The 17216-nt window shown below is 38.2% G+C and overlaps 1 protein-coding gene and 1 non-coding gene across 2 annotated transcripts in view; both read left to right on the top strand.

Moving 5' to 3' along the window:
- Nucleotides 1-3971: 3971 nt before the first annotated feature.
- VPS53 (VPS53 subunit of GARP complex) overlaps nucleotides 3972-17216 on the top strand; it is a 33275-nt gene continuing 20030 nt past the window's right edge. The window contains exons 1-10 of the mRNA XM_072409897.1: nucleotides 3972-5226; nucleotides 6015-6095; nucleotides 8768-8817; nucleotides 9831-9897; nucleotides 10802-10888; nucleotides 11331-11446; nucleotides 13892-13970; nucleotides 14774-14917; nucleotides 15268-15410; nucleotides 15868-16009. Of these exons, the coding sequence (XP_072265998.1) occupies nucleotides 5143-5226; nucleotides 6015-6095; nucleotides 8768-8817; nucleotides 9831-9897; nucleotides 10802-10888; nucleotides 11331-11446; nucleotides 13892-13970; nucleotides 14774-14917; nucleotides 15268-15410; nucleotides 15868-16009 (993 nt within the window). The 5' untranslated portion in view covers nucleotides 3972-5142. The remainder of the gene's footprint in view (nucleotides 5227-6014; nucleotides 6096-8767; nucleotides 8818-9830; nucleotides 9898-10801; nucleotides 10889-11330; nucleotides 11447-13891; nucleotides 13971-14773; nucleotides 14918-15267; nucleotides 15411-15867; nucleotides 16010-17216) is intronic.
- LOC140321929 (small nucleolar RNA U3) lies at nucleotides 4040-4256 on the top strand. The gene has a single exon (XR_011919051.1). It is a non-coding gene; the product is annotated as a small nucleolar RNA U3 (small nucleolar RNA).

Raw genomic sequence — 17216 nt, 5'->3', positions numbered from 1 at the left:
ATTAGTCTCTCCTCTGTGTATTGGCATAGAAAAGGCCATGTAGTCCTACCAGGGGAGGTCTTACACATACCATCTTGTTGCTAAGGACAATGGCATTGACAGATTACTGTAGATTACAGAGTACTGCAGAGAGCCCAGTAACACCACTGCATCACAAAAAAATAAATATTGTCTGCTACTTGGTCTAATCTATGTGTCCTATACTAAATCAAGTGTTCTGAATCTAGATCTGAAGTCCGATTCTGCCTAGGACGTCAGCATAATAGGTTAATTACACGTTTAGACCCGATTAGCTACATTCTCTCGTTCTACAGTTACCATGTAATCTCTATACATAACTAACTTTTGCTTCAGAGTTCCATGACATTACAAAAGCGTAGTTTTATGTTGCAACAACATATACAATTACACATAATTCACCTTTAGTTCAACACACATGTACACTTCAGAAGTGTTTCAGGCACTTGCTTTTGCATTTGTGGCTCTCCGCTGTCTCCAGTTGCAGAAACCAGCAGTAGTCACCCATCATGTTGGGGTTGCACCGGCCTTGATATTTTGTTTCCATACCAGAAATGTCCTGGTGGAACCTTTCCCCTTGTTCATCACTCGCAGCACCCAAATTCTGTGGGAAGAAGTCCAGATGGGAATGTAAGAAATTAATTTTAGGTGACATTCGACAGCCCTGTTGATGGTATGCTGTTAGCATGTTGTTCACAAGTTCAGCATGGCTTTCATTTCGCTGGTTGCCCAGCAAGATTTGTGCAACTAGCACAAATGAATCCCAAGCAGCAAGTTCAAGTGGGTTGAGTTTGACTCTGAATGTGGCATCACACATCAAATTGCAGATTTGGGGACCAACAAAAATGCCTGCTTTCAGTTTAGCATCTGTTTCAACTTTTCCAAACTTGTCCTTCATATACTGAAAACCCACACCATCACAAGCCATTCCATGTTTTTCATCAATCCAAGTTTAATATGAAGTGGCAGAAGGTAAACTTTCTGTGGATCAATGAGTGATTTATGCTTCACGTTGTACTAGCCAACAGTTCAGGTCTGGGTGGCCATTCTTTCACTTTGTAATCGTTGCTGTCATCACGACTGTTCCACAGGCACAAAAAGCACAATTTGCAGGCCAAGAAGGAGTGCCACCACCTTCAGGTCACCACTAGGGATGAGAGAGCGAGGTTTGTAAGTGGGATCTCGCAGTGTTCTGCCTCTTCAGACTAAACCCTACAGTGTGATCTCGATAACTTACAGTTGTGATGAGATGGCTATAACTGCAGTCTTAGGTGAATTGGCTGACAGTGACTCAATCCAAAGGACACCTTGTAGATCTTGAAGAAGTTTATTCCAAACTGTGCAGATCATACACTGATGAACAGATGGATAGGTCAAAAAATCATGCTGTGGTAGCTAACAGTAGCATGCAACTGAGATGAGAGTAAATGACAGAATGAAGAAGAGGGGAGGGGACAAGAGACTAAGCAGAAGCTAGGGAAAGAGAGAAGGGACACACATAATGAAAGGCAAACCATGCATGTGTAACATGACACGCAGCGAATCAGGCCTTTCTCACTTACAGAACATTTGTGCAAATGTGCAGGTTTTGATGGTACCTCTTGCTATCTAGCAAAAAAAGGCAGAAACATCTCTGTCCTACTCTCCAGAAAAATACAAATATTTATTTCTGATAGCACTTGCTATCTATAAAAAAAGCCATTAAAAAATTCTGTTTTTCTCTTAAACAAATACAGACATTTCTTTCTGATACTACTTGCTACCTATCAAAAAAGACAGAAAAAAATCTGTATTTCTCTCATAAAAATACAGATATTTATTTTCTGATCCCACTTGCTATCTTTAAAAAAAGCCAGAAAAACTTCTGTATTTCTCTCAAAAAATACAGATATTTCATTTTGATACCACTTGCTATTTACCAAGGAAACCGTTTGGTACAGGTGCATTTTTGCCCGAATATGTAAAAGATTAGCGGTAGACGCAGGGGAAGGCGTGGCATTGGGCAACCTGCTGCTTCTGGCGGGGGGCATACTCCCCGGGAGTCCACCACTGTAGGACAGCAGCACCAAATTCTTGGAGGTAGCAGCACAAGTTGTCAAACAGGTCTGAGATGTGCGGAGCACAAGTATGCTGGTAGATGTATTGAGAGGGAGTACTACAATCATACAGCCACGTCATGTGGAGAGTATTGTGGACTGGGTCCCAGGGGCCTCAAGTACAGTAGGCACTTCTTCTTCGGAAGCAGCAGCAACCAGCACAGCCGTGACAGGAGCAAAGACAAGATTTAGCATGGCTAATGTGCCTGTACTTCCCGATGACTCTCCGTTGTTGTTTGACGAACAGCCTGAGGATCTGTCATTGCAAATTTCAGAGAAAGACTTTGAGACCCTTGGGGAGTGTGGTCAGCACTTGCTGGGTGAGGGTTCTGCATCAGTGGCTGCATTTGCAGAGGTTGGTTTAGATGAAAATGAGGATGATGATTAACCTGATGTCACCTGGGAACCACCCATGCGTCTAAGTGCTAGCAGCAGTTCCGAAACAGACGTAGAAGAAGGGCAGCAGCAACAGACTGGGGATGGAAGAGGCGGCAAATCTGCCTCATATGAGTCCCAAAGAACACACAGACGAGTGGGGACAAGCAGAGGAACAGTCAGAGACAATGTGACCGTTGGGGAGGTGGAGCTTGAACAGACACGGGGCACCCAAGAGACGCAGAGGCAGGCAAAGAAAAAGAGCAGCGGTTGCACGCACCTCTCCAGTGTGGTCCTTTTTCACGCTGAAAGATGATGACGGGTGTGTAGAAATCTGCATCCTGTGCCACAGGCAGTATAGCAGAGAACAGGCTGGATCACATTTGGATACAATATCCTTGCTTTGCCACATGCGCAAGAACCACAAACCAAAGTGGGAGCAGTACTTGCGTTCTCTTGAAGGAGGTGCAACCACTTCATCGTCTCTTCTTCCACCTCCATTGACTCCTTCTATACCTTCAACTGTCATTGCTACTACGTCTCAGGAGGTTGGTGCCAGCCAGACTCCTAGCTGCAAGGAAGTATCAGCTTCGTTTGTCGCCGCAAGATGGGTATTCCAATGACCCCTTCAGCTCCCTTAGCTCCCAGTCCCTCCAGCTCACTCTACCAGAGTTCTGCACAAGACATCAGGCTATGGGCCCAATCAACAAACGAGTCATGGAACTCAATTCACGTCTAGCCAAAATTCTGGCCTTCCAGCTACTGCGTGACCTGATGGCCTGTGCCGAGCGTCAGTGGAATATACCAAGCAGGCATTACTTCTCCCGCAGAGCTGTTACGAGTTTACATGCACATGTAATGGGTAACCTCCCCCGGGCTTTGGCATTCTCGGTGTCTAGTCAAATCCACGTCACCATTAGGGATGAGTGAACGAGAATATTAAGTTCGATCTTGCAGTGAATTGGGCCTTTCTCGCTTACCGAAAATGTAAGCGAGAGCGGCCTTCTGATTCGCCGAGAGGTCGAACTTTTGCCAAACAGAAGGATTTACAGGGCTGCATCATGCTGCAAACTGTGTAATAGTTACAAGTATTACTGTTATGGCTTTCCATGAATATGTAATGTTTCATCAAATATGATTCTCAGTAACAACGTTATAAAATGTTCTATATTTTAAGTACGAATAAAATACGCATAAACTGTGAAATAGTATTGCTAAATACTTGTTTTGTACACGATCCGTCCTTAGATTACACAAAAGCCTGAGACTATTACAGTAAAACGGACACTAGATGGCAACATTGAATACAGTCGTGTGTGATTGGCTAGTTGATTATCAGCATGCAAATGAAGAAGTTTATAGCAAAGTGTTAAAGTTAGGTATTTTTTTTACCTTTGTTTTATTCTGTGATGACTTTGGAGTACACATTGAACAGTAGTTTAGATTATATAATAATAGCAATGTAACATACTAAATGTATAAATATGCACACCGTAATATTGTTAGGAGTCAGGAAACCTCTGGTCGTCTTACTGCACGCTATTTAGGTTAAGACTATACTTTCAGGGATCATTTCTATAGTTCTTGACTGTCGGAATGTGCTCGAAAGTGGTCAAACTCACCAATCACGATGAAGAGCCTTAGTGGTCGATCCTGAGCGCGAAGTGAGTTTGCGGCGCTATCGTATGGTAATGCCGCTGGCTGTTGATGACCGTTCCGCCTCTCTTTAAAGGGGAGGCTGGAGGGATCGACTGCAAGCTGAGTGATTGGTTCTTTATTATAGTCTAATGATATTTATATACCGGTAATACACCTCCTAGTATGTGTTTCTAGTATTGTTGTAGTTGTACTTCAAGCAATGGTGGATAATTAGATTAATTTGTATTTTATGTTGGTTCATAATGACTAGTTTTGGATTTACACTTTATTCTCGGTTTCTTAGTGGCTGTTTCTTTCCTATAGTGCTAGTTTGGCTCATACCAGCCGTGGCGCCATCTGTTGGTTTAGGCGATTTGTTTTATAATATGCGTCCAGTACCACAGCCACAACCAACAGATGGCGCTAGTATGTAACATTGCCGCTGGGCACATTAGAAATCTAAAATAAAGTGTTATATCTCTATGTATGATTTGTTTTTTGTTTTTTTGTTTGTTTTATATTTTTTTAAAGAAAAGTCAATATAATGTAAAACTGCAAACGCTTTTGGTTCGCTCGAGCCTTAGCGCCATTGCAGAGCGCACACACAGATACAAAGTAGCTCAGAACGAATCATCATTGTCTCCTTTCACCTGGCCATCTTTCCATATGACCCCGCCCTCCGTCACCTATTGCCCATCATCTATTGGTGAGCTGTATAAATCTCATGCTCTCAGACAATAGCATTTTTTTTTTAAATAAAACAGAACAGAACAGTACTTTACCTTTGTACCGGGCACTAAATAAAATGTATCCCATATCAGGGAATTTGTTTTTTAACAATTTCACGTTTTCGTTCAAGTTGGCGCAGTTTATATTTTACATATTCAAGCTAATGGCATGCCCAAATCAAAGATGGCGCCTACTAAATTTCTGGTAGGACGCTTCCTCCCAAGGTGCACTGCAGTCCAGGAAGAGGTCTGAGCTGTCTAAGGAGGAGAAGGCAGCTGAGAGCAGGATGTCAGAAAAGGAGCTGGAAGTGTCGGAAGAATTGGAAGCTTTGCTTCACCTGACCCCAGAAGTGCAGCAAGCCATAGAACAGGTGAGGGCACAGACTGCCGGGCAACCTTTCTCCACATACAGTCATAGAATATGTTTGTTCATTAAAAATCTATCATGCCATTTATTACCAAACACATACAGTACAGGGGATGCCTATGGCTGTTGTGGTGTTTCATTAAATCAAGGTGGCATATTGTTCATGTTATGCTGGGACTTCCATAATCTGTGCCATTTACACCCAGTCAGGTAAGACACTACAGACTAAAGATTGTGCCATCAAATTGTGATGCATGGACTACATCTGGAAATCTGGAAATCCAATCAAAATAAAAATGTTTTTAGTCATTAAATGTGCAGATCTTGTGGCAAAAACATCAATTTATTATGGTTAGTAATGTGATCAAGCTGTCACCCAGTAAAAAATGGTATAAAGATCATTGCCACCCCAAATAAATCAACAATATTGTTGCACAGAGTGGGGTGTGTGTAAATATCTTAATATATCATCTTACACTAGTACAGGATTTTATCTGTACGGTAATACAAAATTTATCAAGATCTGTTTTCCCATACAATACACCTGTCATTAGCAAACTTTAAAGGCCACCATAAAAGGACTTTACTTTTAAAAATGCTGGTTGCTGGGCTGCCATGGCTAGACTTTGGTGTTGATACATACGGAGTCACTGACCCCAAAACAAACAACATGAAGAGTTTGATTGCCTGTGAACGTGTTAAAGCACAGCCAGGCGACTTGTATTCTCAGAAGAGGACCAACAATGGCAGCTGCTGTATTTCTTTCATGACATTTGTGTTCTTTATTTGCAGGTTTTTCCAAGTCAGGACCCTTTGGATCGTGCAGACTTCAATGCTGTTGAATATATTAACACCCTGTTTCCAACTGAGCAGGTAAGCGAGAATGCTAACATATCTGACAAGTAAATAAGTATTTCAACATTTACCAATTAAAAACCCTGTGCACAAGGGATGCTAGGAGGCCAAGCCATTTACTTACAGAAGAAACTAGCTGGAGAATGCAAACCAAGGAAAGGCTGCTAGAATTGGTTCATACAGAAATGTCACTACTCCTTTTTTCATGTAGACACTAGGAATGAATGTAACCCCTACAAATTAAGGGCATGTCCCCCTTTTGCAGTATACCCAGGGACAGGTGAACTTACCATTACCTGTTTGCTAAACCTAAACTCCAGAAGGATATGGAGCCCTAGAATTAGCACAATCAATTGTGGAGCAATAGAAAGGGCAATCTCTGGACTACCTCCAAAGAAACAAAGTTCTCTTTTTGATGATAATGGAACCCATCTTGGTTTATTTTTATTTGTTTTTTATGTATTACTATTGAATTTTTTTTATTATTTACTATTACCTTCATATTTTGTAGTAAAAGTAGGTGTTGGTAAATGATATAGAAGTGAAAAAGAATGTTTGTTCTAAAAAAAAAAAAAAACATAATAAAACTAAATATTTTGGTATGTAAGCTTTTAATAAATATTCTTTTTAATCATTATTTTATGTCATTAGTTTATTTTGTAAGAAGACAGTGAATGTATAGTAATGCTGTACTTGTTTTCTTTGTAAAGTATGTATAAGAACTAAAGTAACACACCAAAGATTTTTTTTTTTAGTCAAGTTGATATGGAATAATTTATAGAAAGACTGCAGTTTTCTAACTAACCAGCAGATGGAACTCTAACCCCTCCTTCAATCCCACGTTCTGCTTTACTAAAAGAAGTCTAATGTTTACAAGTGATAAAGGAGTCACCTCTCCAAAACCATCAACTATTATTATATGCTGCCAAGTAATGCCTTTTAGAAAATTTTACCAAGTTGTTTGCAAACCCTGTGATGTCCAAAGACTGCCTTTGCAGTCGGTGTGTAGTGAAGTATGCAGCAGAAATGTATATGGTTGAAGGGTGGTACACCTAGAGCAGGGGTCTGCAACCTGTGGCTCCGGAGCCGCATGCGGCTCTTCAGCCTCCTTGTTGTGGCTCCCTTCGGCTGCCGCTGGGAGATCTCTGATGGGGGATCCCCTTCCTCCCAAGACACTGCGGAGGAGGGGGATTCCCTATCCGGTGTTCTAATGAAAAAAATCTACCAGTGAAATAAATCTACAAGTGTACAATGACATCCCCCTCCTTTGAACCCCAATTCCTCTGGAATGGGGAGATGTACAAAACCAAAAATGTAGGTGCAAGTGGGGGACACCTGTGACTAACACCCCCTAAAATTTAATTGTTAGGCTATCATCAGAACATAAAGAACTCTGCCCATCAAAAAAATCTACCCTGTTACGTTAGAAGCCTCCAGCTTCTAATGTAACAGGATGATACGTTAGAAGCTGGAGGCTTCTAGGGGCATAGTTCAGTGTTTAATTTATTTCAAAGTAGGCCTACACATGCACACTTGTTGTAACAGGTAAAATTAAAAAAACATTAAAACTGTGTTATGTTTTGCGGCTCCAGGCTATTTTTCTTTAGTGGAAGTGGAGGCAAAATGGCTCTTTTGATAGTAAAGGTTGCTGACCCCTGACCTAGAGGAACCTTGAGTGAGCGACATTCTCAAGATACAAGAGCTGCTGATACAAGCTGTTTAAGCAAAATAAAATAAATAAATAGAAATCTACATTTTGAGCATTGCCAAAGGATTTGTAATTTTTTCCCATCCAGTTTAGTGATTGATTTTTTTCTGCTGCAGCTAAAAGATACAGCTTGGTCACTTATCCGCCCCCAATTAATTGGGCACATTGGTAGCAATGAGAACTGGAAACAACAAAACTCCTCATACTTTTCTCTTTTCTGAAAATGTATGTTTGTTTTACCTTTTTGTATAAAACAAAATCCTAAACAGGCATGCCTGGTTCATTATAATCAACTGATACACCTCAAGTGAAGATAGTTGCAGTGTCTGCATCCCTTTAGAAGTAATTACCTTAGGGAGTTTCTCGCCAAAGCAGAAATTTTTATTTCAGGTGACGCCTAAATGCTGACCTGTGTTTTAGTGCAGAACGCTGGGAAAACCAGTAAACCGATCACGCAAGCAGGAATTTAAATTATTTGGGGTACACTACCTCCAAGTTGCCATTTTGGATTTATTATTTTAAGTGTTCTTTTAAGGTTACAAGTGGTTGATTGCAATGGAAAGGTCATGAAACTACAAAACAACACATGTAGCATTTATATATGCTCTATTAGTGTAAGCTCTTCAAGGCAGGGTCCTCTCCTCCTCCTGTGTCACTGTCTGTCTCTGTCAATCCTATTTAATGTACATTGCTGCGTAATATGTTGTTGCTATATAAAACCTATATAATATTAATTTATGTTAAAGAAGTAATTCTTTAACAGCTACATTCTGCTAAGCATACTGAACATGTTTGTGTCTTAACATATGATCTTTTTGATAATATCTGGTGATGTTTTAAAAACCTAGCCAATTTATGCCCAAGACCTACAACATTCCTTTACTTGATGGCCAGTTATCTTGAACAATGATGAATAGTGTATAATTTGTTGATTTTGTTAGGGTATACTTTACTCAAATTAATGATACTTTCTTTTTTGCAGTCTTTGTCAAACATTGATGATGTTGTAAGCAAAATTCATTTGAAAATAGGGTATGTATGTAGTGTTTTCATTTATATGCATGACATATCTGCTTCTAATCAAAACTTTCAATCAAGTATCATTTAGTAGATTTTATTTCTGAATCGCTAGGCCTTTGAACTGTTGATTTTGTTCTGTGCATATTGCCTTTTTTTGCCAACAAGTGATTGGTGAACTCTTTTATTTGTGTAGTATACACAGTCTACTTCATCCATGATAAATGGTTAGTTTGCTCATGTAAAATAATTTTAAGAGTTACTATGAATATAAAAAATCTTCTTAACTGTGATGAAATCTTTGCACTTTAATGGTTACGTAAGGTAGGTTTATGGAAAGGTTTCAGGTTTTTGGTAAGGTAGTCCAGTCTGTGATCTCTAAGTGGTCTTTTTCTGTTTTTTGTGTTCCTACCAACATGAACAAGTAAGAATAAAAAGTGAACTTTTGGGGATTTCCCATTTGTACTGCTAAATATATATTTGCAAGTGTTTGTGATATGTGTGATAAGTGCAAAAATTGTGAGAATTGTCTCCTGTTCACCCTGCCTGGTTCCTTTGTTGCCATGGGGAATGCATTAACTATCTGGGTTTTCATCTCAAGGCTACAAAACGATACACTTTGTGTTGGAGATGGTGGGATAGGTTGGTCCCAATCAATTATCAAGAGAAAACTTGACAAAAGATGTCCTAAAAAAAGTGGTATTGTTAGCCCACAGCAGGGCTTCAGAGCTGTGTGAATTTTAACAGATTAGCAGTAATATTACTGCACTTGCAGGTATTTTAAAGGGGTAAAACATTGGCCAGACTTGACAGGTAATGTTGCTTTTGTCTCTGGATGAGATAGTTTGCCCTGATGTACATTTTAAAGTAGGTAGGGGCAGTTAGTTGTAATTGGAAATTTGCAATTACCTTCAGGTGGCTGGACACAGTGTAAAAAGGAGCTTTGGTGTGCTTGAATGTTGATCAGAATGCAAGTCTTTTCATTATGTTCCTTTTTGGTTTATATTGTCTTTATTTCTTTACTCCAGACGTTTAGATGACAGTATCAGAAGTGTGGTACGAGGTCAGACGAATGTTGGACAAGATGGAAGACAGGTATATTATAATTTTTCCATGTCAAATTGTTACACCAAGCAAATAGATGACCAATACAAGTACTTTAAAAAAGCAATGCCTGTAAATATTTGGAGTTTAGAAAAAAAAAAATAATGTTATATAACTTTAATCTTTTTTATCTTTACACTGACTTTTTAATTGCTGCACTCACTTGTAAGTCATTCCCTCTAAACATTATGTAGAGCTACTACATATAGTTAGTTACATAGCTAGGCTGAAAAAAGACATAATTCAATCAAGTTCAACCACTAGGGAATTAAACATATCCCAGATAAAAACTCCATAGACATAGTTGATCCAGAGGAAGGAAAACAAAACCCTGGTACAATTTGCTCCAACAAGGGGAAAAAATTCTCTCCAGATCCTGTAAAGCAGTCGGATGTTCCCTGTTCTGTTATCTTAAAAACTTTAATACCCAGTTATATTCTGTGCATGTGAAAAGCATCCAGCTTTTTCATAAAGCAATCAATAGTACTTGCCTAAACTACCTCCTGAGTAAGCAGATTTCACATTTTCACACACCTTACAGTGAAGAATCCCTTCCTTACCTGGAGATTAAACTTCTTTTCCTCCAGAGTTGACTTTCCTGAAAAGTGGTAAATGTTTAACATAAAATTCCCTAAATGGAATACAAGGACATGCTATACTGCTTTTTAAACTATATAATCATATACACTGAACACTAAAGTGTTAACAAATACACATCTGCAATGTTATGTTTCATACACACATTTTTTTACATTGCTTCGAGTAACATGATTTGTTTATTCTCATCAGGGGGAATTGCTCAAAGTTTTCACGATAAAATAAAAATATTGGCATCATTACACTTCCTTGATGGGATTTCTTGATGATGATTTCTTCTATTCTTTTCATCTCCTAGGCTTTGGAAGAAGCTCAAAAAGCCATACAGCAACTCTTTGGTAACATCAAAGACATAAAAGACAAAGCTGAGAAATCTGAGCAAATGGTAATTACATTTTGCACTGTAGCAAATAGTGTTTGTTCTACTGTGTCTATGTATGATTAGCAAGTGAATTTAATTCCAAAGGTTTTCAGACTTGCCATTGATTCCCGTGTCCAGCATCTGTAAAATGTGTTAAATACCATACACTATGCATATTTGACAACTTTTTTTTCCTTAAAATTATGGAAAGCTTATTGTACCTAGGTTTATCATCATCATTTAGAATGTTCACAGCGTTAGAATGTTCACACCACAATATTTAATATCTCTAGATGTTGTTTTTTGGGTTTCTTTTTGATTTGAAAATTGTTACCACAAAAAAGGCTGTTAGAAAACTTGCTAAACACTTAAATATGGGTATCTATTTAGGTAATTGTTTACATCATTTTTCTCTGGTTATTGCTTAGACATATTAAAACAAAAACTAAACTGGCTTATTTTTAAGGTAAAAGAAATCACACGAGATATTAAACAGCTGGATCATGCCAAGCGCAATCTCACCACATCAATAACGACGCTTAACCATCTACACATGCTAGTTGGAGGAGTTGACTCTCTGGAGTAAGTTTGTCACCCCTCATTATATCATTAATAACTTGTTACTAATCAGCAAGGGTCATCGCTTAGTGGTACAAATAAGTTTAGTATCTTGGCACCATGAGGATTAATGATATGTTTCTACTCATACTCTATTGTACAAATGCATATTTTATGTTTTCACGGTATATTTCTTCCTCCTGTTCCAGAACAATGCACCTGATTTATTAAAGCTCTCAATGACTGGAGAAGGTACACTTCATCAGTAAACCTGTGAAGAACCTTCCAGCTAACCTGGAATGGATCTGGTCCATCTACACATGATTGAAAACAATTGCTAACAAATACCAAATGACTTTGAATAAATCCATTCCAGGTTTGCTGGATCACACAGGTTCACTGATGAAAGTGTATCCTCTCCAGTCTTGGAGAGCTTTAATAAATGAGGCCCAATGTGTTTATTCAGTCCACATAAGTACCCTTTATCCTTTGCAGATAACTTCATATTATTAATTCTCTGTATCATAATTGATACACAAAGTAAGGAATCATGGCATCATGTAGTTTTCTTTAGATAGGAAGCTGAGATTGCAGCCTCTCCGCTATCCAAGTAAAAAGCTACAGCAGCCTTTACACAGATTGGCTGCATAAACAGTAAAAATTGAAACTCAAATGAACGTTCTGTTTAAATGCATTCTTTTCCTAAAGGATATCCACAGAAAAGCATGTCCCTTTCTAATATGCTGCAGAGAAGGACCTGGAGTGGTCTTTCTGGAGAGAGCCGAGATGGAGTCATACCTGTTATCCACAAATCTAATGACCCTGCTTTGTTGGAGAGCTCTGTCTATGATTCAACAGATTTTCCGACAAAGTGTCCGAAATCTAAAGTCTAAAAAAGAACTACTGCTTCAACTCTGAGGGTTCAGGATTTTACTACTCAGGCTGTGCCCGTATTTTAAAGAATACAACTTTTTTGCTTCAGTTTAAAATATTTATTTATATTTGTAGTAGTTTAAATTGAATGTTCAGTTGGTCTTTATATATTCATCATCTTTAGTTGGTCTTTGATGGATAACTGTACTTTCAAACAGACTACAGTTATCCTATTTGTCTCCCACTTCTGAACTAAAGTAACCCCCCACTCCCCTCCCCACATTCATACTAAAATCCTGAAGTTTCCTGGCAGCTCTAGCTTCCTATTGTTTTCATCCAGCAATGCCTGCTCTGTAGACTTCTATACAGTGGGTTGGCAGACCCATCTACCAGCTTTAAAGAAGTCAATGAGCCTTAATTGTGCAGGAGCCACTGGATCACTGGAGGAAACTTTAGCATCCGGAAACTACTTGTATCTAGACTAGTGTGAATGTGTGAAAAGAAGGGTGAGTTACTTGAGGTGCAATAGAACAATGTTCTTTTTTTTTCTATAGACGTAATAAAACAATCTGCATTTTGGAACAAAAAAAAGTTCCAACTAGTTTATAATTATCATTATAAACTATAATCATACATTATATTATTGTATGTCATTATATTGTTGTGTGGTTATCTTTAAAAAAAAATAAACTTTTATTGGAGTGGTATTCTTTGCCTAAAACATTTTTTTAACAATGGATGTACTTTACAGCTTTTTATCATAATTTAAGTCCACAATCAGCTGATTGTTAAGCATACACTTCCTGTTTGGTTAGTATGTTTCTAAAACACTTGTGTCACATCTCACTGTCTTTAAAATCAACTTGGGTCACTGTCGGTAGCTGTTTGTTATTGATGAGTCCCTGTGGATCAGTTTGCTGTTTCCCACCTAGGTGCCATGCTTGATTGCTGTTGATATTTGCAAGAACTTTCTGAATCTCTGCATTGAAAAAATGCATTAGGTCTTTCAATGTCCATGTGTTTTGATGCTCTCTCATTCCCTCCTCTAATTTCTAGCAAGAAGTGCTGCTGCACACTTTTTACTACTACTAATAATACTACTACTACTACTTCTTCCGTTGTTATGTCTAGGAAAGATATTTAAACCTGTTCAGTGCATTTGAGTGTTGCCTTAGTAAAGACCTCTTTGAACATCTTGTTCCCTGGCTCCTGTACCCATGAGCTCTGTTGATTCCTATTTTGACGTTTAACAGCTTGTCAATGATCAGTGTTATGTTCCTACCTTTACCTTATGCCAGTTTTAACACTGTTTTTTGCTGCCTATTTTGGACCACACTTCCTTTCTGTGTTGCCAGTTTAGGTGTAATTAAGGTCCTTAACTTGGCAGCCTTCTGCAGTTCATCTCCCGCAGGGTTCCTCTGGTAAATTCCATGCTAGTAAAATGCAAGTTAGGTTGCATTTTGCAATTGCATTTATAGTTTGTTAGGCATGATATCTGTGACCATGAAAATGTGGCAATGTGTACATATTGCACAGTAATATATGTTGTATATAATCTTTCTTCTTACTGTTGTTTTTTTTTTTTGTCTTTTGAAGAGTTAAAGCAGCTCAAACTGAACTGGGTCAGCAGATTCTAGCAGATTTTGAGGAAGCTTTTCCATCGCAGGGCACAAAGGTACGTTATTTTCTTTCCCCTATGTATGTTCTACTTTACTGGTGCTTTGCAGTGCACATAGATTCACATCACAACTTGCAACATCTTTACCACAATCTTACAGATCAGGACCAGTTTGGTCCCAAAAAACTTACCATACAGTTTAGGATGGTAAACTAGTATGCCCTTGATCAAAACACATCCTCAATCTCGCACGCGTTCTGTGCACATGACCAACAAGCCAGGCTTTGATAAATATGCTTTTTGCTGAAAAGTAGCAGCAGTCAATCTAAACTAAAGGACTTGCCCTTCAGCAGAAATCTCCTGACCAAATGCTCACTTTTTTTTTCCAAAACCAATCTTAAGGAATATGGTAAATGTTACTAGTTCAGCCCAATCTAATACTCTTAAGCAAACCCTTCTAAGCCTTCTATCATAATTTTATGTTGCAGTTTCAGCATAGGTCCACCTAAATATAGCTAATATTTAGATAAAGAAATTTGATAATTTATTCAATTTTACACAACCTGTATCCATTTGTATACCAAATTTTTAATATTTGTAAAGAATTGTTTCAAAAGTTTATTTATCCTATAATATAGGATAAATAATAAAGTCCCATATAAAGTATGATTTAGCACAACCTACTTGTCAACTTGCTCTGGAATCCATTGTTTTACTTCATGTATTTTTTTTATTATTAATAATAATAATAAGATTAAACAGGGTTTATTTAGGGCCACCATCTTTTGCAGCACAGTACATTAAATACTTGCATGCTTGAATCAAGAAAACCCTAATGTCACTTTTTTTATTTTTTCCAGAGACCTGGTGGACCTAGCAATGTTTTGCGTGATGCTTGCTTAGTAGCTAATGTCCTGGATGTCCGGATTAAACAAGAAATCATCAAGAAGTTCATTAGGCAGCATCTGTCTGAGTACTTGGTGCTCTTCCAAGAAAACCAAGATGTAAGCATAATTTAAGTTATTTGGGTATCCCTTTATTATTCCCTGCAATATTCTGATTTGTAAGTTAGAATCAAGGTATAAATACCTTTGTATTAGTATTTAATTATTATTCATTTCCTGAAAAAGTTGGAGTTGTCAGGCAAAGAGGTATGTTTCATCTTGGACATCTACAGTATAGATTTACCAGGATGCAGATGCTAAAGAAATCCTAAACTGGATTTTGACATATGTCATACTTTATCCAAAACTAACGATAAAAGTTTTGTCTTTACATACATTGTAAAGGTTCTAGATTATATTTCATATTTTTGCCTATGAATTATTTTGACTTGTCCCTCTTTTTGTGACAGGTTGCATGGCTTGACAAAATTGACAGACGTTATGCCTGGATTAAACGTCAACTGGTTGATTATGAGGAGAAATATGGCCGCATGTTTCCTGTGGATTGGTGCATGACTGAGCGCATTGCTGTTGAATTTTGTCATATAACCAGGTAAAATGAGAGAGCATTTATTAAGTTTTTTATTAGAATTATTTACACAATTATTCAGTTATTTACACGCCATGATGCCAGAACCCGCCTACTCTCCCATTGCAGGCTCAAACTAGAGACACAACCTGCCCACCTCCCAGAGCCTGCAATGTATCCGGGAGATGTGGTCCGCTGCTCTGGCCGGTGTAGCCCCTCAAGCAGTCCTTCTCCTGACCCCACTTGTGCATCGGCCAGAGCCGCGGTTGGTTGTTCCTCCACACTGCTGCACAGTGTGGCGATACATATTGGGAGCACCCAGCATAATATAAACAGTTTCTGAAGTTATTATTAACCGTGTTTATAAGAGAAAAGAACTAAAGCATTTTAAATTAAAGGATTTTACTTACTAATACAACAGTGTAGAAATTAGTTGAGTTTTATGAATTTTATGTTTAATACATGTTGGAATTTTCTTCAGAAATGATCTTGCAAAAATCATGAGGACCAGGGCAAAAGAAATTGAGGTGAAGCTTCTGCTCTTTGCTATTCAGAGAACCACTAACTTTGAGGGTCTTCTGGCAAAAAAATTCTCTGGCTGTACCTTGACTGACACTGTTGTGGTAAGGTGACAACTACTTTAGTTTTCACTAAACATTATATGTGTGTGTGTGTGTATTGCCAGTAACATGATGTTATCATGCCTGTGCATGTCTGGTCTAAAGTGTGCCTGCCAAAAAAATATGGGCTCAGAAGATAAATAAAATATGTTAAATACATTTAGCTCAGGCTTTTGGAATACAACCTTTCCAAGCTATTTACTTTAAAAAAACATATTTCATATACTACCCAATTCCCTATAATGCATATATTACTGATGGGTAGTTTTGTGCTGATGGGTAGTTTTGGGAGGTTGTAAGATAAGAACATGTGGTTGCCAAGAACCTTCCAACATCGGACAATCTTTGGTGTACATTTTTAAAGTGAAATGTATGCCTAAATCTGCCCATACAACCTACAGTTAGGTCCATAAATATTTGGACAGAGCCAACTTTTTTCTAATTTTGGTTCTGTACATTACCACAATTATTTTAAATGAAACAACTCAGATGCAGTTGAACTGCAGACTTTCAGCTTTAATTCAGTGGGTTGAACAAAACGATTGCATAATGTGAGGAACTAAAGCCTTTTTTTAACACTATCATTTCATTTCATGGGCTGAAAAGTAATTGGACAATTTAAAAAGCTAAAAATAAAATGTTTATTTCCAATACTTGGTTGAAAACCCTTTGCTGGCAATGACAGCCTGTAGTCTTGAACCCATAGACATCACCAGATGCTGGGTTTCCTCCTTTGTAATGCTCGGCCAGGCCTTTACTGCAGCGGCTTTTAGTTGCTGTTTGTGGGCCTTTCTGTCCGAAGTTTAGTCTTCAACAAGTGAAATGCATGCTCAATTGGGTTCACATCATGTGACTGACTTGGCCGTTCAAGAATATTCCACTTCTTTGCTTTAATAAACTCCTGGGTTGCTTTGGCTGTATGTTTTTGGTCATTGTCCATCTCTATTATAAAACGCCTCCCAATCAATTTGACTGCATTTAGCTGGATCTGAGCAGACAGTATGTCTCTGAACAACTCAGAATTCATTTGGCTGCTTCTGTCCTGTGTCACATCTCCTCACATCTCTCCATCTTCTCCATACTTTTTTCTTGTCATCATTCTGGTAAAGGTTGATCTTGTTTTCATCTGTCCAAAGAATGTTTTTCCAGAACTGTGCTGGCTTTTTAAGATTTTTTTTATTAAAGTCCAATCTAGCCTTTCTATTCTTGA

Source organism: Pyxicephalus adspersus, chromosome 1 (assembly GCF_032062135.1).
Source record: "Pyxicephalus adspersus chromosome 1, UCB_Pads_2.0, whole genome shotgun sequence".
Taxonomy (NCBI): Eukaryota; Metazoa; Chordata; class Amphibia; order Anura; family Pyxicephalidae; genus Pyxicephalus; species Pyxicephalus adspersus.
The sequence above is the reverse complement of the archived record's forward strand: the minus strand, read 5'-3'. Positions and strand labels throughout refer to the sequence as shown.